The sequence below is a fragment of the Mustelus asterias genome, unplaced genomic scaffold (genome assembly GCF_964213995.1).
Source record: "Mustelus asterias unplaced genomic scaffold, sMusAst1.hap1.1 HAP1_SCAFFOLD_74, whole genome shotgun sequence".
NCBI lineage: Eukaryota > Metazoa > Chordata > Chondrichthyes > Carcharhiniformes > Triakidae > Mustelus > Mustelus asterias.
The window spans coordinates 961,048-984,441 of NW_027590134.1; the positions used below are offsets into that span (position 1 = coordinate 961,048).

Here is a 23,394-nt window from a genome sequence, read left to right on the forward strand (position 1 = left end):
GGTTTTCAAAGTCAGTCACTATCTGGAAAAGTGTTAATTATTGTCCATGCGAATGTGCAAGCGTTTCTGCAATGGCTATATCTGTGTGAGTGGGCTCCTGTTTGAGACATGCTTCATATTCTGAACCTAATTGACGCAATTTTCAACACTCGCTGCGACTCGAAACATGTGCGGAGAAAGTCGATTTGCGGAATTATTGCTCGGAAACTGAAATGATCGCAGGTTTAATAAAACCACTTTAAAATTGAATTGCGGTAGAACTGTTAACGGCATCGTTTTTACTCTAACCATCGAAGGATTGGAGATATGAGTGACCTCAATGCAACGGAGGGTTAATTGTAACATTGAGAGGTTTCAGTACTGGAGTCCTGGGAATATTCTGTCCTGGGAATTCAAACACTAGAATCGTTAACAGGAGATCGCAGCTCTTTCATTTGCCGATTTGGTGGCTCTTAAAAGAGCCGTTGTTGTACTTGGTGCTGAAGTCGGGGTTTAGGCGCGTTCCCCGCGGATGCGGCGGGCCAGCTGGATGTCTTTGGGCATGATGGTGACTCGCTTGGCGTGGATGGCGCACAGGTTGGTGTCCTCAAAGAGCCCCACCAGGTAAGCCTCGCTGGCCTCCTGCAGGGCCATGACGGCCGAGCTCTGGAAGCGCAGGTCTGTCTTGAAGTCCTGAGCTATCTCTCGCACCAGGCGCTGGAAGGGCAGTTTGCGGATCAGCAGCTCGGTGGATTTCTGGTAGCGGCGGATCTCCCTCAGAGCCACAGTGCCGGGTCTGTAGCGATGAGGCTTCTTCACTCCGCCCGTGGCTGGAGCGCTCTTCCGGGCCGCTTTAGTAGCCAGCTGTTTGCGAGGAGCTTTCCCTCCGGTCGATTTGCGCGCTGTCTGCTTGGTCCTGGCCATTTTCTGAGCGGATTCAGCGCAATCTCTGAGACGCAAACTATCTGTCCTGCATCCGCCTTTTTAAACTCTGTGAGGAACCGCCCCCAGCGGGAATTGGCCCAGGAAGTTTCAATCAAACTCTGACCAGGGAATTAATGTCTGTAACTCAGGTTCTGATTGGTTCAGTTGTTTTGTTAACCGCGCCTTTCAGAAATTGGGCCGTTTTCGATGCAGGAAATAGCCGTCTGTATAAAAGACTTTATCCCGTCCTTATTAAAACAAACATGACTCGAAATATTGAAGAAGTCTATCTCCCTGCCCTTAGTGCTTTAGACCCTTTCCCCGCTCTCTGGGCTGTTCATTCCCAGAATCTCCCGCTGTTCCACTCGATCCCTGTCCCTCTGCGCTCCAGCCCATTCAGATTTCCCCTCTCCTGCGGCTTGTAACATTCGCCGCCGTTTCCGGGAAAGGATCAGAAATCCTTCTCTGTGTCTCCCTGAAGCCGGTGTGAAAGGGGTTGAGTCTGTTGTTTGTTCCAGAGAGTGACTTCATATTTGTCCCGTTTGACATTACTGAATAGAACCGTTTGCCGCCCGTGGCGGACAAATGTTCACAAATGAAAACTCTTTGTAAAATAATCTTACAGCAGAATATTAATTGAGAATCTATTTTTAATAAGTTAAGAATTTGTCTCAATTCCCTTTCCCGCGCTGAAATTGGCGGCATTTCCCCCCAATTCAAAATTTCTGCCGGTTGACAGTTGAAGCCAATGATTGGCTCAATGTTCACATTCGATGCTCTGCGATTGGTTCAGAGCTGCGAATGTGGAGAGGATGGCCAATCAGAAGCAGGCTGGGGTTGGAGCGGCTAAAACTGCGGGAATTGCGGGTTTGTGAATGACTGAGCGGAAACTGATCAGTTTCACAAAGCGTCAGTTTCAGTGCAGGAAACAACCGTCTGGGGGCAAATAGCATCACAACTGGGACTGGTTCCAGTGAACGATTCACCGGCTGCTGCTACTAAACTCCGCTATTCCAGAGAAAGCTTTGATACACTATGAAAACACTGTGATTAGGCAGGAGTGATGTGGCGTTTCACTGAGGGCACATGTCAACTGTGGGCTGATTCGACAATACACTAAATTTCAAAAACAATCCGCATGGCTGCTCCAAATGAAATGTTAAATTCGGTGATTCCCGCACTGTAACCTAAACAAAACAAACATGCATCTCAAACACTGAACAGCCTGTCCCAGCTCCGTCCCCAGGTCACTGCTCTCTCTGTGAAGCGGTGAGTGGCCCTTAAAAGAGCCTTTGTTGTGTGTTCGGGAGGAAGGTTGCAGTTGTTCAGCCGCCGAATCCATAGAGAGTGCGGCCCTGGCGTTTCAGAGCGTACACCACATCCATGGCAGTGACCGTCTTGCGCTTGGCGTGTTCAGTGTAGGTGACCGCATCCCTGATCACATTCTCCAGGAAAACCTTCAGCACCCCGCGAGTCTCCTCATAGATCAAACCCGAGATCCGCTTGACACCGCCACGGCGAGCCAGGCGGCGGATTGCTGGCTTGGTGATGCCCTGGATATTATCACGAAGCACTTTGCGGTGCCGCTTTGCGCCGCCTTTACCCAGTCCTTTGCCTCCTTTCCCTCTGCCAGACATGATGATTCTTCACTCAGATCACTGCACAATATGAGACAGGAACTTTTTCAGGCTCCTTTTATACAGCCCGCCCCGACCTGACTCAGAAAGGCGGAGTGAGAGCAGCGAGGGGAGGAGACAGAGTGAAGATTAAACACAGAGCGGGAGGGAGGAGAGAGCCGGACTGACACACACACACAGAACGGCCCCTGATCTTTCAGCTCCACCTCCAGTTTCTGCAACCGCCAATTTCAACCCGTTTATTAACAATGGAAGCGAAACACAGCTCCCCACACAAACCCTTCCAGAGCCGCCCTTCACACACAAGAGTTTCCACAAACCCGGAACTTTGAAATATGGAATCAAAACAGAAAATGCTGCAAATAATCAGCAGCTCCGGCAGCTTTTGTGAAGAGAGAGAGAGAGACAGAGTTAACGTTTCGGGTCGTGACTCTTTGCTTTTGTGTTTTTAAACCTGGCCCCGTTATAATAAGAAGTCTCACAACACCAGGTTAAAGTCCAACAGGTTTATTTGGTAGCAAATACCATAAGCTTTCGGAGCAATGCTCCTTCGTCAGATGGAGTGGTCTCTGTTACAGACATCAAGTTTCTACAAACATGCAAGAAAGCAGACAAGATACCGAAAGGACTACGGATCACGAACCCACTCAGGTCAACCTTTAACACGGACTACGCTGAGAGACTGTGCCGTCACACCTCTCTCACCCTCCTCAAACACCTCATACACCAACTCTACAGCAAACGCCGCAGCCTGGAAACCAAGATCGAATCCATAGTCTCAACCTGCGCTCAGGACGCAGACCAGCTGCGAAACTCTGCCAAGCAGACGAGACAAAGGAACGACACCATCTACATGCACACCAAGAACAGGAAACTTGAGAAACTCGGCATCACCACCAGCAGCAACCAAGCCTCCCCCGGTATCACAGTAGAAAACAGTACCACTGCAGGAAAGTCCATTGTCAACCTATCGGACTACACACTTCAGCCAGATGAAATTGAAGTTCTCAGCCGAGGGCTCAACTTTTGCCCCACTACCAAAATAGACCCCATCAGTCTCGCAGCGGACACAGAGGAATTCATCAGGCGAATGAGGCTGCGGGAGTTCTTCCACAAACCCCAAGAGGCCAACAGCGAACACAATGAGACAGCTAATGAACCGGAACAGCAGACAGAGAGATCCGCAGTGCAACCGAAGAGGAAAGAGTCGAATTGGACTCCTCCGGAAGGCCGCTGCCCTCGACTTGACATGTATGCCCAAGGCATCAGGAGGCGCGTCAACACCAAATTCATCAGCCGCACTCACAAGACAGCACCGAACATCACCCAAGCACAACGCAACGCCATCCACGCTCTCAAGACCAACCGCAACATTGTCATCAAACCAGCAGACAAAGGAGGGGCCATCGTCATACTGAACAGAACGGATTACTGCAAAGAAGTGTACCGACAACTGAACAATGAGGAACACTACAGATAGTTACCCACAGATCCGACCAAAGAACACACCCGTCCACTCAACACTCTGATCAAAACCTTTGATCCGGACCTTCAGAGCACCCTCCGTGCTCTCATCGCACGTACTCCACGCGTTGGAGATCTCTACTGCCTCCCAAAAATACACAAGGCAAACACACCCGGCCGTCCCATCGTTTCAGGAAACGGAACCCTGTGCGAGAACCTCTCCGGCTATGTCGAGGGCATCTTGAAACCCATTGTACAAAGAACCCCCAGCTTTTGTCGCGACACTACGGACTTCCTACAGAAACTCAACACACATGGAGCAGTTGAACCAGGAGCACTCCTCGTCACAATGGATGTCTCGGCACTCTACACCAGCGTCCCCCACGATGATGGCATTGCTGCAACGGCCTCAGTACTCAATGCCGTCAACTGCCAGTTTCCAGATGCAATTTTACAACCCATCCGCTTCATCCTGGATCACAATATCTTCACCTTCAACAACCAGTTCTTCATCCAGACACAAGGAACAGCCATGGGGACAAAATTCGCACCTCAATATGCCAACATCTTCATGCACAGGTTCGAACAAGACTTCTTCACTGCACAGGACCTTCAACCGATGCTATACACTAGATACATCGATGACATTTTCTTCCTTTGGAGTCATGGTGAGCAATCACTGAAAAAACTATATGATGACATCAACAAGTTCCATCCCACCATCAGACTCACCATGGACTACTCTCCGGAATCGGTTGCATTCTTGGACACACGCATCTCCATTAAGGATGGTCACCTCAGCACCTCACTGTACCGCAAGCCCACGGATAACCTCATGATGCTCCACTTCTCCAGCTTCCACCCGAAACACGTAAAAGAAGCCATCCCCTACGGACAAGCCCTCCGAATACACAGGATCTGCTCGGATGACGAGGATCGCAACAGTCACCTCCAGACGCTGAAAGATGCCCTCATAAGAACAGGATATGGCGCTCGACTCATCGATCAACAGTTTCGACGTGCCACAGTGAAAAACCGCACCAACCTCCTCAGAAGACAAACACGGGACACGGTGGACAGAGTACCCTTCGTCGTCCAGTACTTCCCCGAAGCGGAGAAGCTACGGCATCTCCTCCGGAGCCTTCAACATGTCATTGATGAAGACGAACATCTCGCCAAGGCCATCCCCACACCCCCACTTCTTGCCTTCAAACAACCACGCAACCTCAAACAGACCATTGTTCCCAGCAAACTACCCAGCCTTCAGGAGAACAGTGACCAAGACACCACACAACCCTGCCACAGCAACCTCTGCAAGACGTGCCGGATCATCAACACGGATGCCATCATCTCACGTGAGAACACCATCCACCAGGTACACGGTACATACTCTTGCAACTCGGCCAACGTTGTCTACCTGATACGCTGCAAGAAAGGATGTCCCGAGGCATGGTACATTGGGGAAACCATGCAGACGCTACGACAGCGGATGAATGAACACCGCTCGACAATCACCAGGCAAGACTGTTCTCTTCCTGTGGGGGAGCACTTCAGCAGTCACGGGCATTCAGCCTTGGATCTTCAGGTAAGCGTTCTCCAAGGTGGCCTTCACGACACACGACAGCGCAGAGTCACTGAGCAGAAACTGATAGCCAAGTTCTGCACACATGAGGACGGTCTAAACCGGGATGTTGGATTTATGTCACATTATCAGTAACCCCCACAGCTTGACTCCTGGACTTGCACAATTTCACAAGCTGTACTGTCTGGAGACAATACACATCTCTTTAACCTGTGTTGAATGCTCCCTCCACCCACATTGTCTGTGCATTTAAGACCTGGCTGGCTGTAGAGATTTGCATTCTAATCAGTATTCTGTAATTTGATTTCTGTGTCTGTGCCCTGTTTGAGAACAGAGACCACTCCATCTGACGAAGGAGCATTGCTCCGAAAGCTTATGGTATTTGCTACCAAATAAACCTGTTGGACTTTAACCTGGTGTTGTGAGACTTCCTACTGTGCTTACCCCAGTCCAACGCCGGCATCTCCACATCCCGTTATAATTCCCAGTCAGTAATATTCCGACCTAAACACAGCAAGAATCTCCCTCAGTAACATCCTCACCCACATCCGCTTCCAGCTGTTTACAAATACCTTATTGCAGCTGTTTGGAGAAATCTCCTGTGTTAAAATTGAAGTTGGAAAGCGCTTTTTAGCCGCCAGTGTTACTGTCTCACACTGAATCTACCAGACATCTTTATTATGAGAGAAAGTGACGATTGAACAAATGTGAAATTCAAATGAAATTCAGCATCTGCTGTGTTTTGCTTTAGTCTGAATTTGAAATGATCTCTATTGAGAACGAGCCGGGCCGCGGGACAGGAATCATTTTCTTGCGGGATCAGCTCTTTCCTGAGAGATGTGGGTGGCTCTGAGAAGAGCCTTTGGGTTCAGGGGTTTACAATTTGCTCGGGTTGTTTCACTTCTTTCCTGACGCTTTCTTCGCTTTTGCTGCTTTCACTTTGGGTTTGGCCTTCGATTTAGTCGCTTTTTTGACAGACTTTCCGGCCGTCACCTTCTTCACAGGAGACTTTTTCTTCAGGGCTGCTTTCTTCACCACCTTTTTTGGAGTTGCCGCCTTCTTGCTGCTTGTTTTCTTCACTGTTGATTTCTTCACTGGAGTTTTCTTTGCTGCGAGTTTCTTGGCTGCTGCTTTCTTTGTTGTCACCTTCTTGGCCGCTGTTTTCTTTACTAAAGATTTCTTGGCTGTTGGTTTCTTCAACTTCTTTCCCATTTTCCCCAGGCTTTCCTTCTGAGCGAGTTTGAAGGAGCCGGAGGCGCCCTGTCCCTTTGTCTGCACCAGAGAGCCTTTCTCCACCTTCCTCTTGATAGTTAACCTGATCTGGGAGCCGCGCTTCCCCACATCCACTCCGCTGCCAGCCAAAGCTTTCTTTATCGCGGCCAGGGACATCCCCTTGCGATCGCTGCAACCCGCCACAACATTGAGGATCTGCTCGCCTAACTTGGGACCGGCTGCCGCAGGTCGGGGAGCCGCCTGCTTCTTCCTCGGAGACTTCACTTGAGCGGGAGCGGCTGGAGGAGCCGTTTCGGCGGCTGCAGTTTCAGTCATATCCGAGAGTGTGTGGAAAATCTGTGTGAGTCAGAACTGGATCCGAAATGAACCCAGTAGTGGCGGCACAGAGCAACTTAAAGGCAGAGAGCGGACGGAGCAGAGACAAGCTGCTGTCAGCTCCCGGCTCCTCCAGCCTCTCTGTGTTTCTCTCTCCTCACAAACTCTCCCCTTGCAATGAAATTCCGCCTCTCCAGAGATCCAGCTCACATCCTTCATGTCTCTGACACACGAATGTTTGCTGTTGAAAAGGTTTCACTCGAACTGAGGACTCCATTTTCCACTGAAACCCGTTTTACTGCTGCACTGATCGCGCTCTCACACGCGATAGCTGACATGTTCTCTACTTTTCCACTGAAATCTTCAATTTAGCGAAACAATTGCCTTGAAATCTCACTTTGGGGCTCAGCAGGGGGATTGGGGGGAATCTTTGATTGAAAATCGTTTTATTTTACACAAGAGAGACTCGGAGATCTCATGATCAGAACAGACACACAAACACAGTTGGATTAGTCTGACCCGCCCGCTCCTTTCATACACTCTCTCTTACACAATATTCACATCTACACATTCACAGGACAAAACTTTCACCAACTGTAAGGTCCCAGGACGGAATTTCTCCTCCTTCCGGCCTTTGCTCCGGGTTCCAGGGGGTTAGTTATAGTTTTTCATCTCAGTAACTGTTAAACACTCTGAAGCCCGCTCCCTGCAGATTGCCTTTGAATTCATTCATGGAATGTGAGTGTCGCTGTCTGGGTCAGCATTTATTGCCCATCCCTAATTGCCCTTGGGAAGGTGGTGATGAGCTGCCTTCTGGAACTCTTTCCGGCCTTTGCTCCGGATTCCAGGGGGTTAGTTACAGTTTTTCACCTCAGGAACTGTTAAACACTCTGAGGCCCGCTCCCCACAGTTTGTCTTTGAATTCATTCATGGAATGTGAGTGTCGCTGTCTGGGTCAGTATTTATTGCCCAGACTAGCTGCAGGAAGGATGTTTTCCTTGGTTGGGGAATGTAGAACAAGGGGACACAGTCTTAGGATACAAGGTTCACCATTTAGAAATGAGATGAGGAGAGATTTCTTCACTTAGAACCTGTGGAATTCTCTACCACAGAAGCTGTGGCGACCAAGTCACTGCATATATTCAAGAAGGAGAGAGAGAAATTTTTCGATTTTAATGGCATCAAGGGGTATTGGGGAAAACTGAGAATATGGAATTGCGATATAGGATCAGACATGACCACATTGAATGATGCAACAGGCTCAAAGGCCTGAATGGCCGACTCCTGTTCCGAGTTTCTGTGTTTCCAAGTTCTGATGAAAGGTCACAGACCTGAAAAACTAACTCTGTTTCTCTCTGTAGACAGATGCTGCACAATCTGCTGAGCTTTCTTTTCTGTTTCATTTCAGATTTCCAGCGTCTGAACTGAACCCCGCCCGCTCCTTTCATACACTCTCTCTTCCACAATATTCACACCTACACATTCACAGGACAAAACTTTTACCAACTGTAAGGTCCCAGCACAGAATTTTTTACTCCTTTCACAATTCTGAACACTTCTATCAAATCTCCTCTCAACCTTCTCTTCGTCAAAGAGAACAGACCCAAATTCTCAATCTACCGACGTAACTGAACTTCCTCATCCCTGGACCCATGCCCAGAGATTTATTGCACCCTCTCCAATGCCTTCACATCCTTTCCAACGACTGCTGTCCAGATCAGAGTCAAATACTCCAACTGAGGCCAAACCAGTGTTTTATACAGGTTTCCCATAACCTGCTTGCTCTTGTACTCTATGTCCCTACGTATAAAGCTCACAAAACCAAATACTTTATTAACAATGCTCTCAACCTGCCACTCAAACAGCAATTATTAGTGTCACATTTAACTGCAGGCCCCTTGTTCCTGCATGCTTTTACAATTGTATCATTACTTTTATATTGTCTCAACCTTTTCTTCCCAATGAAATAAATCATTTCACACTTCTCTGCTTTAAATTGGTCTTGTTTGACCAATCCACAAGCTGTATCAGGAACTTTGAGCTTCAGCAGTACCCCCTCACTGTTCACAATGCTGCCATGTATTGTATAATTACCACAGTTTGAATGTGTGCTCTGTACAGCATTGCCGATGTCCAAAGCCTTAACCACTCAGTCATTGCAGCTGCACATGTGTCAGAATGATGGAACCACCCCAATAACGTTCATATTAACTTCATCAGGTACCAGGATTGTGCAGAGCACAGTGTGTGAGCTGTAATTTAATCTTTGTCTCTGATGGAGAACTCATTTATTAGGTCAGAGATTTGGTTTTCTATTTCAATAATTTTTCATTTGAAACGAATTACGTCCGAAGAAAAAAATGAAACTTTTAATTATTTTATTTCATTCCTGTCAAATGTTGCGTTCGTACTGTTTTTGTCCACTCGGTTTAAAACACAAGAGACCGTGGACAAGGTTCTTCATAAACTATAAATGTGATAGCCGGGAATCGAACTCGGGTCAATTGTTTGGAAGGCAGCTGTGCTCACCACTATACCACCATCACTCAATCTGCTCAAACAGCCCTTCTTTTCAATAGTTATAATTAGGAACTACCTTCGCTGCTGATTTCATCAGACATTTGGTGTATCCATGGCACAGTTTGTAAACTGAACTTGGCTTTTCTCGTTTTTCTGGACAGTTTCAGCCACCTTTTTACTATTGTTTCTGACTGAGAACTCATTGATTAGTTTTGAGGCCTGTTCTTTCATTTTAACAAAGTTTCCACAAAGTAAATTGAAGCTGGATTTTCCATTAGAACCACAGTGATGGTGAGAATCTTTCGTGAATTTTATTTTAGGAATGCCCACCTGCTGTTGTGACCTGCGATAGTTAATTAAATAAATCACCACTGTGATGGTCAGGAACTGACTCTTGGTCAAATGCTCGCACAGTCACTACTCCACCACCATCGCTCACCTGGCTCTTCCACCCCTTCTGTAACAAAGTTCAGCTTTGACAGTGAATCTGGTTTCCTCAGGCCCAATCGGAGGATGGTCGGAAACTGTCCATCACTATCAGAAACTTCACTTTCAGCGAGTGTGGGATGATTATTTAACTGGCTGTCACTGGTTGTTGAGGTTGTGATTTACTGTTACCTGTCAGTGCAGAAGAAACAAATAAAACAGGAAATCGAGAGACTCCGAGAGCAAATAATTTGTATTTTCACCCGAAAGACACAATGATCTCTGCAATCACTATAATAACTGAAAACCCCCAGATATTATTAGCTCTGGCCACGGAATCTGGTTAACAGATGTGGTCCCACACCACATGGACTGCAGCGGTTCCGGAAGGCAGCTCATCACCACCTTCCCAAGGGCAATTAGGGATGGGCAATAAATGCTGACCCAGACAGCGACACCTACATTCCATGAATGAATTCAAAGGCAATCTGCAGGGAGCGGGCTTCAGAGTGTTTAACAGTTACTGAGATGAAAAACTATAACTAACCCCCTGGAATCCGGAGCAAAGGCCGGAAGGAGGAGAAATTCCGTCCTGGGACCTCACAGTTGGTGAAAGTTTTGTCCTGTGAATGTGTAGGTGTGAATATTGTGTAAGAGAGAGTGTATGAAAGGAGCGGGCGGGTCAGACTAATCCAACTGTGTTTGTGTGTCTGTTCTGATCATGAGATCTCTGAGTCTCTCTTGTGAAAAATAAAACGATTTTCAATCAAAGATTCCCCCCAATCCCCCTGCTGAGCCCCAAAGTGAGATTTCAAGGCAATTGTTTCGCTAAATTGAAGATTTCAGTGGAAAAGTAGAGAACATGTCAGCTATCGCGTGTGAGAGCGCGATCAGTGCAGCAGTAAAACGGGTTTCAGTGGAAAATGGAGTCCTCAGTTCGAGTGAAACCTTTTCAACAGCAAACATTCGTGTGTCAGAGACATGAAGGATGTGAGCTGGATCTCTGGAGAGGCGGAATTTCATTGCAAGGGGAGAGTTTGTGAGGAGAGAGAAACACAGAGAGGCTGGAGGAGCCGGGAGCTGACAGCAGCTTGTCTCTGCTCCGTCCGCTCTCTGCCTTTAAGTTGCTCTGTGCCGCCACCACTGGGTTCATTTCGGATCCAGTTCTGACTCTCACACAGATTTTCCACACTCTCTCGGATATGACTGAAACTGCAGCCGCCGAAACGGCTCCTCCAGCCGCTCCCGCTCAAGTGAAGTCTCCCAGGAAGAAGAAGGCGGCTCCCCGACCTGCGGCAGCCGGTCCCAAGTTAGGCGAGCAGATCCTCAATGTTGTGGCGGGATGCAGCGATCGCAAGGGGATGTCCCTGGCCGCGATAAAGAAAGCTTTGGCTGGCAGCGGAGTGGATGTGGGGAAGCGCGGCTCCCAGATCAGGTTAACGATCAAGAGGAAGGTGGAGACAGGGTCTCTGGTGCAGATAAAGGGACAGGGCGCCTCCGGCTCCTTCAAACTCGCTCAGAAGGAAAGCCTGGGGAAAATGGGAAAGAAGGTGAAGACACCAACAACCAAGAAATCTTTAGTAAAGAAAACAGCGGCCAAGAAGGTGACAACAAAGAAAGCAGCAGCCAAGAAACCCGCAGCAAAGAAACCCGCAGCAAAGAAAACTCCAGTGAAGAAAACAAGCAGCAAGAAGGCGGCAACTCCAAAAAAGGCGGTGAAGAAAGCAGCCCTGAAGAAAAAGTCTCCTGTGAAGAAGGTGACGGGCGGAAAGTCTGTCAAAAAAGTGACTAAATCCAAGGCCAAACCCAAAGTGAAAGCAGCAAAAGCGAAGAAAGCGCCAGGAAAGAAGTGAAACAACCCGAGCAAATTGTAAACCTCTGAACCCAAAGGCTCTTCTCAGAGCCACCCACATCTCTCAGGAAAGAGCTGATCCCGCAAGAAAATGATTCCTGTCCCGCGGCCCGGCTCATTCTCAATAGAGATCATTTCAAATTCAGACTAAAGCAAAACACAGCAGAGGCTGAATTTCATTTGAATTTGACATTTGTTCAATCGCCACTTTCTCTCATAATAAAGATGTCTGGTAGATTCAGTGTGAGACAGTAACACTGGCGGCTAAATACCGCTTTCCAACTTCAATTTTAACAGGAGATTTCCCCAAACAGCTGCAATAAGGTATTTGTAAACAGCTGGAAGCGGATGTGGGTGAGGATGTTCCTGAGGGAGATTCTTGCTGTGTTTAAGTCGGAATATTACTGACTGGGAATCATAACGGGGCCAGGTTTTAAACACAAAAGCAAAAAGTCACGAACCGACTCGTTAACTCCCTCTTCACAAAAGCTGCCGGAGCTGCTGATTATTTGCAGCATTTTCTGTTTTGATTCCATATTTCAAAGCTCCAGGTTTGTGGAAACTCTTGACTGTGAAGGGCGGCTCTGGAAGGGTTTGTGTGGGGAGCTGTGTTTCGCTTCCATTGTTATTAAACGGGTTGAAATTGGCGGTTGCTGAAACTGGAGGTGGAGCTGAAAGATCAGGGGCCGTTCTGTGTGTGTGTGTCAGTCCGGCTCTCTCCTCCCTCCCGCTCTGTGTTTAATCTTCACCCTATCTCCTCCCCTCTCTGCTCTCACTCCGCCTTTCTCAGTCAGGTCGGTGCGGGCTGTATAAAAGGAGCCTGAAAGATTTCCTCTCTCATATTGTGCAGAGATCTGAGTGAAGAATCATCATGTCTGGCAGAGGGAAAGGAGGCAAAGGACTGGGTAAAGGCGGAGCAAAGCGGCACCGCAAAGTGCTCCGTGATAATATCCAGGGCATCACCAAGCCAGCAATCCGCCGCCTGGCTCGCCGTGGCGGTGTCAAGCGGATCTCGGGTTTGATCTATGAGGAGACTCGCGGGGTGCTGAAGGTTTTCCTGGAGAATGTGATCAGGGATGCGGTCACCTACACTGAACACGCCAAGCGCAAGACGGTCACTGCCATGGATGTGGTGTACGCTCTGAAACGCCAGGGCCGCACTCTCTATGGATTCGGCGGCTGAACAACTCGCTCCTTTCTCCCGAACACACAACAAAGGCTCTTTTAAGAGCCACTCACCGCCTCACAGAGAGAGCAGTGACCTGGGAGCGGGGGCTGGGATAGGCTGTTCAATGTTTGAGATGCATGTTTGTTTTGTTTAGGTTACAGTGCGGGAATCACCGAATTTAACATTTCATTTGGAGCGGCGATGGGAATTGTTTTTGAAATTTTTAAGAGGATTGTCTGAGCAGCCCCCAGTTGACATGTGCCCTCAGTGAAACGCCACATCACTCCTGTTTAATCACTCAGTGTTTGGATAGAGTTTATAAAAGCTTTCTCTGGAATAGCGGAGTTTAGTAGCAGCAGCCGGTGAATCGTTCACTGGAACCAGTCCCAGTTGTGATGCTATTTGCCCCCAGACGGTTGTTTCCTGCACTGAAACTGACGCTTTGTGAAACTGATCAGTTTCCGCTCAGTCATTCACAAACTCGCAATTCCCGCAGTTTGAGCCGCTCCAAACCCCAGCCTGCTTCTGATTGGCCATCCTCTCCACATTCGCAGCTCTGAACCAATCGCAGAGCATCGAATGTGAACATTGAGCCAATCATTGGCTTCAACTGTCAACCGGCAGAAATTTTGAATTGGGGGAAATGCCGCCAATTTCAGCGCGGGAAAGGGAATTGAGACAAATTCTTAACTTATTAAAAATAGATTCTCAATTAATATTCTGCTATAAGATTATTTTACAAAGAGGTTTCATTTGTGAACATTTGTCCGCCACGGGCGGCAAACGGCTCTATTCAGTAATGTCAAACGGGACAAATATGAAGTCACTCTCTGTAACAAACAACAAACTCAACCCCTTCCACACCGGCTTCAGGGAGACACAGAGAAGCGACTGATTTCTGATCCTTGCCCCCGAAAACGGCAGCGAATGTTACAAACGACAGGAGAGGGGAAATCTGAATGGGCTGGAGAGGAAAGGGACAGGGATCGAGTGGAACAGCGGGAGATTCTGGGAATGAACAGCCCAGAGAGCGGGGAAAGGGTCTAAAGCACTAAGGGCAGGGAGATAGACTTCTTCAATATTTCGAGTCATGTTTGTTTTAATCAGGACGGGATAAATACCCGTCTTTTATACAGACGGCTATTTCCTGCATCGAAAACGGCCCAATTTCTGAAAGGCGCGGTTAACAAAACAACTGAACCAATCAGAACCTGAGTTACAGACATTAATTCGCTGGTCACCGTTTGATTGAAACTTCCTGGGCCAATTCCCGCTGGGGGCGGTCCCTCACAGTTTAAAAAGGCGGATGCAGCGCAGACTCTGTATTAACAGTTTGTGTCTCAGATTGTGCTGAATCCGCTCAGAAAATGGCCAGGACCAAGCAGACAGCGCGCAAATCGACCGGAGGGAAAGCTCCTCGCAAACAGCTGGCTACCAAAGCGGCCCGGAAGAGCGCTCCAGCCACGGGCGGAGTGAAGAAGCCTCATCGCTACAGACCCGGCACTGTGGCTCTGAGGGAGATCCGCCGCTACCAGAAATCCACCGAGCTGCTGATCCGCAAACTGCCCTTCCAGCGCCTGGTGCGAGAGATAGCTCAGGACTTCAAGACAGACCTGCGCTTCCAGAGCTCGGCCGTCATGGCCCTGCAGGAGGCCAGCGAGGCTTACCTGGTGGGGCTCTTTGAGGACACCAACCTGTGCGCCATCCACGCCAAGCGAGTCACCATCATGCCCAAAGACATCCAGCTGGCCCGCCGCATCCGCGGGGAACGCGCCTAAACCCCGACTTCAGCACCAAGTACAACAACGGCTCTTTTAAGAGCCACCAAATCGGCAAATGAAAGAGCTGCGATCTCCTGTTAACGATTCTAGTGTTTGAATTCCCAGGACAGAATATTCCCAGGACTCCAGTACTGAAACCTCTCAATGTTACAATTAACCCTCCGTTGCATTGAGGTCACTCATATCTCCAATCCTTCGATGGTTAGAGTAAAAACGATGCCGTTAACAGTTCTACCGCAATTCAATTTTAAAGTGGTTTTATTAAACCTGCGATCATTTCAGTTCCGAGCAATAATTCCGCAAATCGACTTTCTCCGCACATGTTTCGAGTCGCAGCGAGTGTTGAAAATTGCGTCAATTAGGTTCAGAATATGAAGCATGTCTCAAACAGGAGCCCACTCACACAGATATAGCCATTGCAGAAACGCTTGCACATTCGCATGGACAATAATTAACACTTTTCCAGATAGTGACTGACTTTGAAAACCGATGGGCTGCAGATGAATGTCCTCGCAGACTATCACATTTTAAAGCAATTATATTTGAAATAGGATCATTTATGTTCACTGGGATAGTTTCCCCGATAAACAGCAGCAAGTTGCATTAAAATACTGTACGTGTCAATAGTACGGATTGATAGAACAAAGCGGGAAACAGCTGTGCTGTGAATAGCAGTGCAGAAACTGACCGATAGACACCAGGTCGCCCTTTTTCAGATAAAATGAGTGGCTCTGAAAAGAGCCTTTGGGTTATCAGATTAAAGAATGGGCGCTTCACTTGCTCTTCGCGGCCCCAGCGCTGCTTTTCTTGGGCAGCAGCACGGCCTGGATATTAGGCAGCACCCCGCCCTGAGCGATGGTCACTCCTCCCAGCAGCTTGTTGAGCTCCTCGTCGTTGCGGACGGCCAGCTGCAGGTGTCTGGGGATGATGCGGGTCTTCTTGTTGTCCCGGGCCGCGTTCCCGGCCAGCTCCAGGATTTCAGCGGTCAGATACTCGAGCACAGCAGCCAGATAGACCGGGGCTCCGGCACCCACACGCTCAGCATAGTTGCCCTTTCTCAGGAGCCTGTGAACACGGCCCACCGGGAACTGCAGTCCAGCCCGGGAGGAGCGAGACTTGGCCTTGGCCCGAGCTTTCCCGCCGCCCTTTCCTCTTCCAGACATTTGCACAATCTCACAAACACTTTCACAAAGAATCAGCAATTTCTCCAGCATTGACTGTTCTTATAAACTGACAGCTCCTCTGATTGGCCGCTGCTCTATTCACCTCATTTGCCTATATTCTTCACCAATCAGCTCACTGGAAACAGAAGAGGGCGGGATTTCCCCACAACAACCGGCAGAAGCAGAGAATTTGTCCATTTCCAAAAGCCCGCCAATTTCATTGTGGGAAAGGAGTGAATTCAAATAAATCAATGTCGCCCTTAGTCAGAGATTTCAAATCCCTTCTATTGATTTGCTTTTATTCAGCTCTTCCCGTCACCAATCGCAGGCGCGGCTTTAACATTTTATTTCAATGTGCTTCATTCTCCTATCGCTTTCTAACTGTCCCGGGCGGGAATCAATCCCTGTTCACAGCATTCCCAGAAGGAAAACACTCCGTTTCGTCTTCAATCAGAACCCACTCTCCTTCACAGAAAACAGGGAGCCGGATCGAGTCCGCACACTGTCCTTATTCCGCTCTGTAATAATCCCACTCCGGACTGTTACCCTGCGGAGAATTACTGAGAATAAAATGATGAATCAATTAACATTTCAGGAATTGAGAGAAGGGACCGTTACCGCGAAAAACAGCCGCTAATGAGGTCATTTTGGAGCTGTGAAAACAACAGAATAATAACAGTTTTCAGCACAAAGCGAAGGCAGTGAGTGAATTCTGGGTTAATGTTTGGTATACAGGACAGGAGACACAAACAGCAGTCGAAGTTATTCCATTTTACATTCTAACCATCGAATAGGAAGGTGCCGGATACAGCTTTTCACAGAGACTGACGATTAGATTTCCTCACCCAAATGTTATTGGAATGATGACCAAATAGGATTCGGGAAAGATTTTTCCCTCCATCCCTTCCATTCTCTGGATTTACACCGGCTGAAAGAACAACGAGAAAAGTTCATAGTGACAGAAACAGATTATCCTTGGGAACACATTTAGTTTGAAACGTCCTTGTGATGTAGTAGAGCAGAGTGGTTATATTTGTGGCGAGATGCAGGAAACTGCAGACGAACAGAGGGCCGTGTTTTTTAAAAATTCATTTGTGGGACATGGTCATCGCTGACTGGCCAGCATTTAATGCACATCCTGAGTTGCCCTTGTTCAGAGGACAGTTGAGAGTCAACCACAGTGCTGTGGCTCTGGAGTCACATGACGGCCATACCGGGTAAGGACGGCAGATTTCCTCCCGAAAGGAAGTGAACCAGATAGGATTTTCTGACAATCGACAATAGCTTCACGGTCATCAGTAGATTCTTAATTCCAGATATTTTTTTATCAAATTTAAATTCCATCAACTGCCGTGGCAGGATTCGAACCCGGGTCCCCAGAACATTAGCTGAGTTTCTGGATTAATAGCATAGTGATAATACCACTCGGCCATCACCTCCCCCCGTGTACAGACATCATTAACTGGTAGGTGAATGATGCGCATCAATTGAACACGAGGCACGAAGCTTCGGTAACAGAAGGCTTTTATTGTCGAACAATGGAACTAATAGAACGTAAACACACTATCCCAGACTGACGAGGTCCCGCCCGAGCAGGGGGTCTTATACCTCTCCCAGGAGGCGGAGCCCGACTGGGATGTGCCACAACAGTAACAACCACAGGTGTATTAATCCCACAGTGGGAACCAACGATGGTTCACCACATTCACCCCTCCTTTGAGAACAAAGGCCGGCGGGGTACGAAAACAGACTAAAATGTCAACAGATTATAAGTTCAGACGGTCTGGAGGACCGCACCGTCGTTGTGACCTCCTCAATACCGGCGGTGACACCGGAGTAGGTGCTTGCGGTGGCGTTCTCCCCAAAACAGCGTCCAGCTGTTCTCCCACGGACTCACAGGCCGGTTGACCCTGATGAAGCGGTAGTGCAGGGGATCCCGGTACATTCTGCGATGGTGCCGATCTCCGGGGCTCAGGCAAGCTGTGCATTGGAGTAAAACTGTTAAGCACTGGTCCCGGTGCTGTCCGCGCCACGTCCGGGGGAGAAATAAGGGATTCGTCACTGGGGGTATGGGAGCGACAGGAGTTGCTACGTCCCCTGCGGGCGCCAGGTCTCGGATCGAGACTGTGTCCTCTCGCCCGTCAGGATATGCCACATAGGCATACTGAGGGTTGGCGTGGAGGAGGTGGACCTGTTCGACCAAGGGGTCGGACTTGCGGGCCCTTTCCTGTCGCCGCAGAAGGACGGGTCTTGGGTACGTCAACCAGGCTGGTAAAGATATCCCTGAGGACGACTTCCGAGGGAATGAGAACATCCTCTCGTGGGGAGTAGCATTGGTTGCCGTACACAGGAGGGAGCGAATGGAGTGAAGCGCATTAGGGAGGACCTCCTGCCAATGGGAGACTGGAAGGCCTTTGGACTTCAGCGCCAATAGGACAGCCTTCCAGACTGTAGCATTCTCTCTTTCCACCTGTCCATTACCCCTAGGGTTGTAACTCGTGGTCCTACTAGAGGCAATCCCGCATGAGAGCAGGAATTGCCTCAAGTCATTACTCATGAACGACGAGCCCCTGTCGCTATGGATATAGCTGGGGTACCCGAACAGGGTAAAAAGATCACGGAATGCCTTGATCACCGTGGCAGTCGACGTGTCCGCGCAGGGGACAACAAATGGGAACCGGGAGTACTCATCTATTATGTTCAGAAAGTACACGTTCCGATCTGTTGAGGGAAGGGGGCCCTTAAAATCCACACTCAGCCTCTCGAAGGGGCGAGTGGCCTTGACCAAATGTGCCCGGTCAGGTCGGTAACAGTGCGGTTTGCATTCCGCGCAAATCCGACAGCTCCTTGTCACCGACCTGACGTCCTCCACCGAGTAAGGCAGGTTGCGGGCTTTGATAAAGTGGTAGAGCCGAGTGACCCCAGGATGGCACAGGTCATTATGGAGGGCGTTCAAGCGATCCTCCTGCATAGTAGCGCATGTTCCGCGCGAGAGGGCATCCGAGGGCTCATTGAGTTTCCCTGGACGATACATGATATCGTAGTTATAGGTGGAGAGTTCAATTCTCCACCGCAAGATCTTATCATTCTTGATCTTGCCCCTCTGCGTGTTGTTGAACATGAACGCCACGGACCGCTGGTCCGTGATCAGAGTGAACCGCTTCCCCGCCAGGTAATGGCGCCAGTGTCTGACGGCCTCCACAATGGCCTGGGCCTCCTTTTCCACCGCTGAATGCTGAATTTCGGGGCCTTGGAGGGTGCGGGAAAAAAACGCGATGGGCCTGCCCGCCTGGTTCAGTGTGGCGGCCAGGGCGAAATCAGATGCATCGCTTTCCACCTGAAAAGGGATGGATTCGTCTACCGCGTGCATCGTGGCTTTCGCGATGTCGTGTTTCAATTCCTTGAAGGCCAATTGGGCCTCTGGCGTGAGTGGAAAAGTCGTGGACTTAATAAGCGGACGGGCTTTGTCCGCGTAGTTAGGGACCCACTGCGCCTAATAGGAGAAGAAGCCTAGGCATCTTCTCAGTGCTTTTGCGCTAGCGGGCAAGGGAAGTTCAGCAGGGGGGCGCATACGGTCGGGATCAGGGCCAATGACCCCGTTTTCCACCACGTATCCCAGGATGGCTAACCGGCGCGTATGGAATACACACTTCTCCCTGTTCGAGGTCAAATTCAGGCGAGATGCAGTGCGTAAAAAGTTCTGGAGATTTGTGTCATGGTCCTGCTGATCACGGCCGCAGATGGTGACATTATCCAGGTACCGGAAGGTAGCCCGCAGCCTGTTCTGGTCCACCATTCGGTCCATAGCACGCTGGAAGACCGAGACCCCATTGGTGACACCAAATGGAACCCTAAGAAACTGATACAGACGACCATCCGCCTCAAAGGCCGTGTAGTGTCGGTCCTCTGGGCGAATGGGGAGTTGGTGGTAGGCGGACCAAAGGTCTATGGTGGAGAACACCCGGTACTGCGCAATCTGATTGACCATATCAGATATGCGCGGGAGGGGATACGCATCCAGCTGCGTATATCGATTAATGGTCTGACTGTAATCAATGACCATCCGGGGTTTGTTCCCGCTCTTGACCACCACAACCTGTGCTCTCCACGGACTAACACTGGGCTGTATGATCCCTTCTTTGAGGAGTCGCTGAACCTCAGATCTGATGAAGATCCGATCTTCAGTGCTGTAACGCCTACTTTTAGTAGCGATGGGCTTGCAGCCTGGTACCAGATTCTTGAATAAAGAGAGTGTGGTGATCTTTAATGTAGAAAGATTGCATGCGGGGCGCTTTGGACAATTTGGAGACTGCAGCTGTTCCCCTACTGTCAGCGAAGGGAGTGGCCCACCGTACTGTAGGATTTGTACTTCATGTGGACCATAAAGTTTAGTCCGAGGAGAATTGGTGCGCAAAGATGCGGCAACACAAGGAGCCTGAATCGCTCGTAAATTGTGCCTTGCACTTTCAAGGTTACCACACAACGTCCTAGCACAGGGACAGACCGGGACCTTGATGCCATAGAGATTGTCTGTTTGGCAGGTTGAATCTGGAGTCCACACCTCTTTACAGTGTCAGGGTGAATAAAGCTCTCAGTACTCCCGCTGTCAAACAGACAATAAATTGCATGACCATTTACCTGTATATCCATCATTGAACAGTCAAGCCTGTGGTGCTTAGCCTTATTCAGGGTGATCGACGCCACCGTTGGTCCGTGAACGTCACTGCAGGCAGCTGAGGTCGATGCTGAGGACCCCTGCTGGTCGCTCATGGTCATCGTCGACCAAAATGGCCGCCCCCATGAATCGCACATGGTTGAGGGCGCCAAACGTAGCGACTCCTGGTGGTCATCCTCCTCCGACTCCGTCGACCACAATGGCGTCGTCCTGGACTCGCACGTGGACGAACCCCGTGAGTACTTCGACGTCGATGGTGATGATCCCCGTTCCGAAGGGTCACAGGCTGCACTGCCGTTCTTGGGCTTCGATCTGCACACCTTCGCATAATGCCCCTTTTTACCGCATAGGTTACAGACCACCGCTTTAGCGGGACATTTTTGTCGTGGATGCTTGGCTCCTCCACAGAAGTACCACCGCGGGCCGCATGGGGCAGCAGCCGTCGTCGGGTCTACATGGGGGCACGCCATAACACTGCACTTCGAGCCCGTGGGGCGAGGAGGGATTTGCGACTGCTCCTGCCACGTTGTCTCCACGTGGTCCTCCGGATACAGGACCAAGCTCTTCGAAGCCGCCTCAAGCATTTCAGCCAATTCCATAGCTTGGGTCAGGTTGAGATTCCCCTTTTCTAGCAGCTTGAGACGGATGTATGAAGACCCTACCCCTGCCACAAACGCATCTCGGGTGAGGTCATACATGTACTGCTCAGCCGACACAGCTTTGCAGTCACAGCCCCTGGCAAGCTGCAAGAGCTCATTGGCGTAATCCTCCATGGTTTCGCCCGACTGCCGACGTCGTGTAGCAAGGAGGTAACGAGCGTGGATCTCGTTGGGAGGTTTCGTGTCGTGCTTTTTTAAAAGCTCGAGGGCCCTCGGGTAACTGGTGGCCGCACGGATCGCGAGGTAGACTGTGTCGCTTACCCTCGAATGGAGGACCCGGAGTCTGTCATCATCTGTGGTGACCGCTGCGGAGGCTGCCAGATAGTCTTCAAAACACTTCAGCCAGTGGTCGAAGGTGTTAGAAGCGCCCACCGCACGTGGATCTAGCGTCAGACGTTCTGGCTTTAGGATTTGCTCCATACTCTCCTTTCTTTTTCCCTTCCGTTGAGAGCTTAATGTTAGACAATAAAATTGATGCGCGCCAATTGAACACGAGGCACGAAGCTTCGGTAACAGAAGGCTTTTATTGTCTAACAATGGAACTAATAGAACGTAAACACACTTTCCCAGACTGACGAGGTCCCGCCCGAGCAGGGGGTCTTATACCTCTCCCAGGAGGCGGAGCCCGACTGGGATGTGCCACAACAGTAACAACCACAGGTGTATTAATCCCACAGTGGGAACCAACGATGGTTCACCACAGTGAAGTAATAAAGCTAATAGTCTATGAAGGATTGGAATTTGTGTTACAGTTGCAGAAAACTCTGTTCAGACCCCATTGAGATCACTGTGTTCATCCCAGGAAGATTAGATTGGCTTTGGAGTGGGAGCAGCAGAATTTCACCAGTGATGCCAGACTCAAATGATGAGGACAGATTGCAAAGACTAGTCCTGTAATAACCTGAACATGGAAGATTAAGTGGTGATGTGAGTGAGATGTTTACAGTGAATGATTTGATAGGGTGCAGAGAGATAAACTGTTAGAATGAAAACAGATGGGTGACGTTGAGAGGGGCTGGGAGGAAGCAGTCCGTGCAGGGATCCCCGGTGGTCGTTCCCCTTAGCAACAAGTATTCCGCTTTGGATACGGTTGAGGGGGATGACATACCAGTGGTGAGCTGCAGTGAGAGGATCTCCAGCACTGTGTCCGTCTCTGTGGCTCGGGAGGGTAAGGGGCAGAGCGGGAGGGCAATAGTAATTGGGGACTCGTTAGTTTGAGGGATAGATAGGAGGTTCTGTGGCAGCAAAAGAGACTCACGGATGGTATGTTGCCTACCGGATGCCAAGGTCCGTGACGTCTCAGACCGTGTTTTCCGGATTCTGCAGGGGGAGGGGAAACAGTCACAAGTCGTGGTACACATTGGTACCAATGACATAGGTAAGAGAAGGGACGGGGATTTAAAGCAGGAATTTCTGGAGCTGGGCTGGAAGCTGAGAGCCAAGACAAAACATGTGGTCATCTCTGGTACGTTGCCGGTGCCATGTGATAGCGAGTTGAGGAACAGGGAGAGAGTGCAGTTAAACATGTGGTTGCAGGGATGGTGTAGGAGGGAGGGTTTCAGATACGTGGATAATTGGAACACATTCTGGGGAAGGTGGGACCTGTACAAACAGGACAGGCTGCACCTGAACCAGAGGGGCACCAATATCCTGGGAGGGAAATTTGTTACGGCTCTTCAGGGGGGTTTAAACTAATTTGTCAGGGGAGTGGGAAAAGGAGTTGTAGTCCACAAGTCAGTGAGGGTGGTGAGGTATTGGGGAAGGTATCAGGGTCAAGGGTGGGTACCGGTAGACAGGAAGTTGGGTTGAAGTGTGTCTACTTCAATGCAAGGAGCATCCGGAACAAGGTAGATGAACTTGGGGCGTGGATTGGTACTTGGGACTACGATGTTGTGGCCATTACGGAGACGTGGGTAGAACAAGGACAGGAATGGTTGTTGGACGTTCCGGGGTATAGATGTTTCACTAAGTGTAGGGAAGCTGGTAAAAGAGGTGGAGGAGTGGCATTGTTAATCA

General features: G+C 49.5%; 7 protein-coding genes across 7 annotated transcripts; 3 read left to right on the forward strand and 4 right to left on the reverse strand.

Moving 5' to 3' along the window:
* Window positions 1-492: 492 nt before the first annotated feature.
* On the reverse strand, window positions 493-903 carry LOC144483472 (histone H3). Its single transcript, XM_078202163.1, has one exon. The coding sequence runs from the start codon at window positions 901-903 to the stop codon at window positions 493-495; it is 411 nt and encodes a 136-aa protein (XP_078058289.1).
* A 1,325-nt stretch (window positions 904-2,228) lies between these two features.
* LOC144483473 (histone H4) lies at window positions 2,229-2,540 on the reverse strand. The gene has a single exon (XM_078202164.1). The coding sequence runs from the start codon at window positions 2,538-2,540 to the stop codon at window positions 2,229-2,231; it is 312 nt and encodes a 103-aa protein (XP_078058290.1).
* A 3,943-nt stretch (window positions 2,541-6,483) lies between these two features.
* On the reverse strand, window positions 6,484-7,134 carry LOC144483466 (histone H1-like). Its single transcript, XM_078202155.1, has one exon. The coding sequence runs from the start codon at window positions 7,132-7,134 to the stop codon at window positions 6,484-6,486; it is 651 nt and encodes a 216-aa protein (XP_078058281.1).
* A 4,148-nt stretch (window positions 7,135-11,282) lies between these two features.
* LOC144483474 (histone H1-like) lies at window positions 11,283-12,589 on the forward strand. Its single transcript, XM_078202165.1, has 2 exons — window positions 11,283-11,851; window positions 12,478-12,589. The coding sequence occupies exons 1-2, from the start codon at window positions 11,283-11,285 to the stop codon at window positions 12,587-12,589; spliced, it is 681 nt and encodes a 226-aa protein (XP_078058291.1).
* Window positions 12,590-12,803: 214 nt separating this feature from the next.
* On the forward strand, window positions 12,804-13,115 carry LOC144483475 (histone H4). The gene has a single exon (XM_078202166.1). It carries the CDS (start codon window positions 12,804-12,806, stop codon window positions 13,113-13,115), a length of 312 nt encoding a protein of 103 aa, XP_078058292.1.
* A 1,352-nt stretch (window positions 13,116-14,467) lies between these two features.
* LOC144483476 (histone H3) lies at window positions 14,468-14,878 on the forward strand. Its single transcript, XM_078202169.1, has one exon. It carries the CDS (start codon window positions 14,468-14,470, stop codon window positions 14,876-14,878), a length of 411 nt encoding a protein of 136 aa, XP_078058295.1.
* A 776-nt stretch (window positions 14,879-15,654) lies between these two features.
* Window positions 15,655-16,044, reverse strand: LOC144483480 (histone H2A-like). The gene has a single exon (XM_078202173.1). It carries the CDS (start codon window positions 16,042-16,044, stop codon window positions 15,655-15,657), a length of 390 nt encoding a protein of 129 aa, XP_078058299.1.
* Between the last annotated feature and the right edge of the window lie 7,350 nt (window positions 16,045-23,394).

Bases quoted from the DNA above. Each gene is read 5' to 3' on its own strand.
- LOC144483472 (XM_078202163.1), bottom strand. From the start codon at position 903: ATGGCCAGGACCAAGCAGACAGCGCGCAAATCGACCGGAGGGAAAGCT.
- LOC144483476 (XM_078202169.1), top strand. From the start codon at position 14,468: ATGGCCAGGACCAAGCAGACAGCGCGCAAATCGACCGGAGGGAAAGCT.
- LOC144483480 (XM_078202173.1), bottom strand. From the start codon at position 16,044: ATGTCTGGAAGAGGAAAGGGCGGCGGGAAAGCTCGGGCCAAGGCCAAG.
- LOC144483473 (XM_078202164.1), bottom strand. From the start codon at position 2,540: ATGTCTGGCAGAGGGAAAGGAGGCAAAGGACTGGGTAAAGGCGGCGCA.
- LOC144483474 (XM_078202165.1), top strand. From the start codon at position 11,283: ATGACTGAAACTGCAGCCGCCGAAACGGCTCCTCCAGCCGCTCCCGCT. The intron at 11,852-12,477 runs GTCTGTCAAAAA...CATATTTCAAAG, and splicing joins AAGAAGGTGACGGGCGGAAA to CTCCAGGTTTGTGGAAACTC.
- LOC144483475 (XM_078202166.1), top strand. From the start codon at position 12,804: ATGTCTGGCAGAGGGAAAGGAGGCAAAGGACTGGGTAAAGGCGGAGCA.
- LOC144483466 (XM_078202155.1), bottom strand. From the start codon at position 7,134: ATGACTGAAACTGCAGCCGCCGAAACGGCTCCTCCAGCCGCTCCCGCT.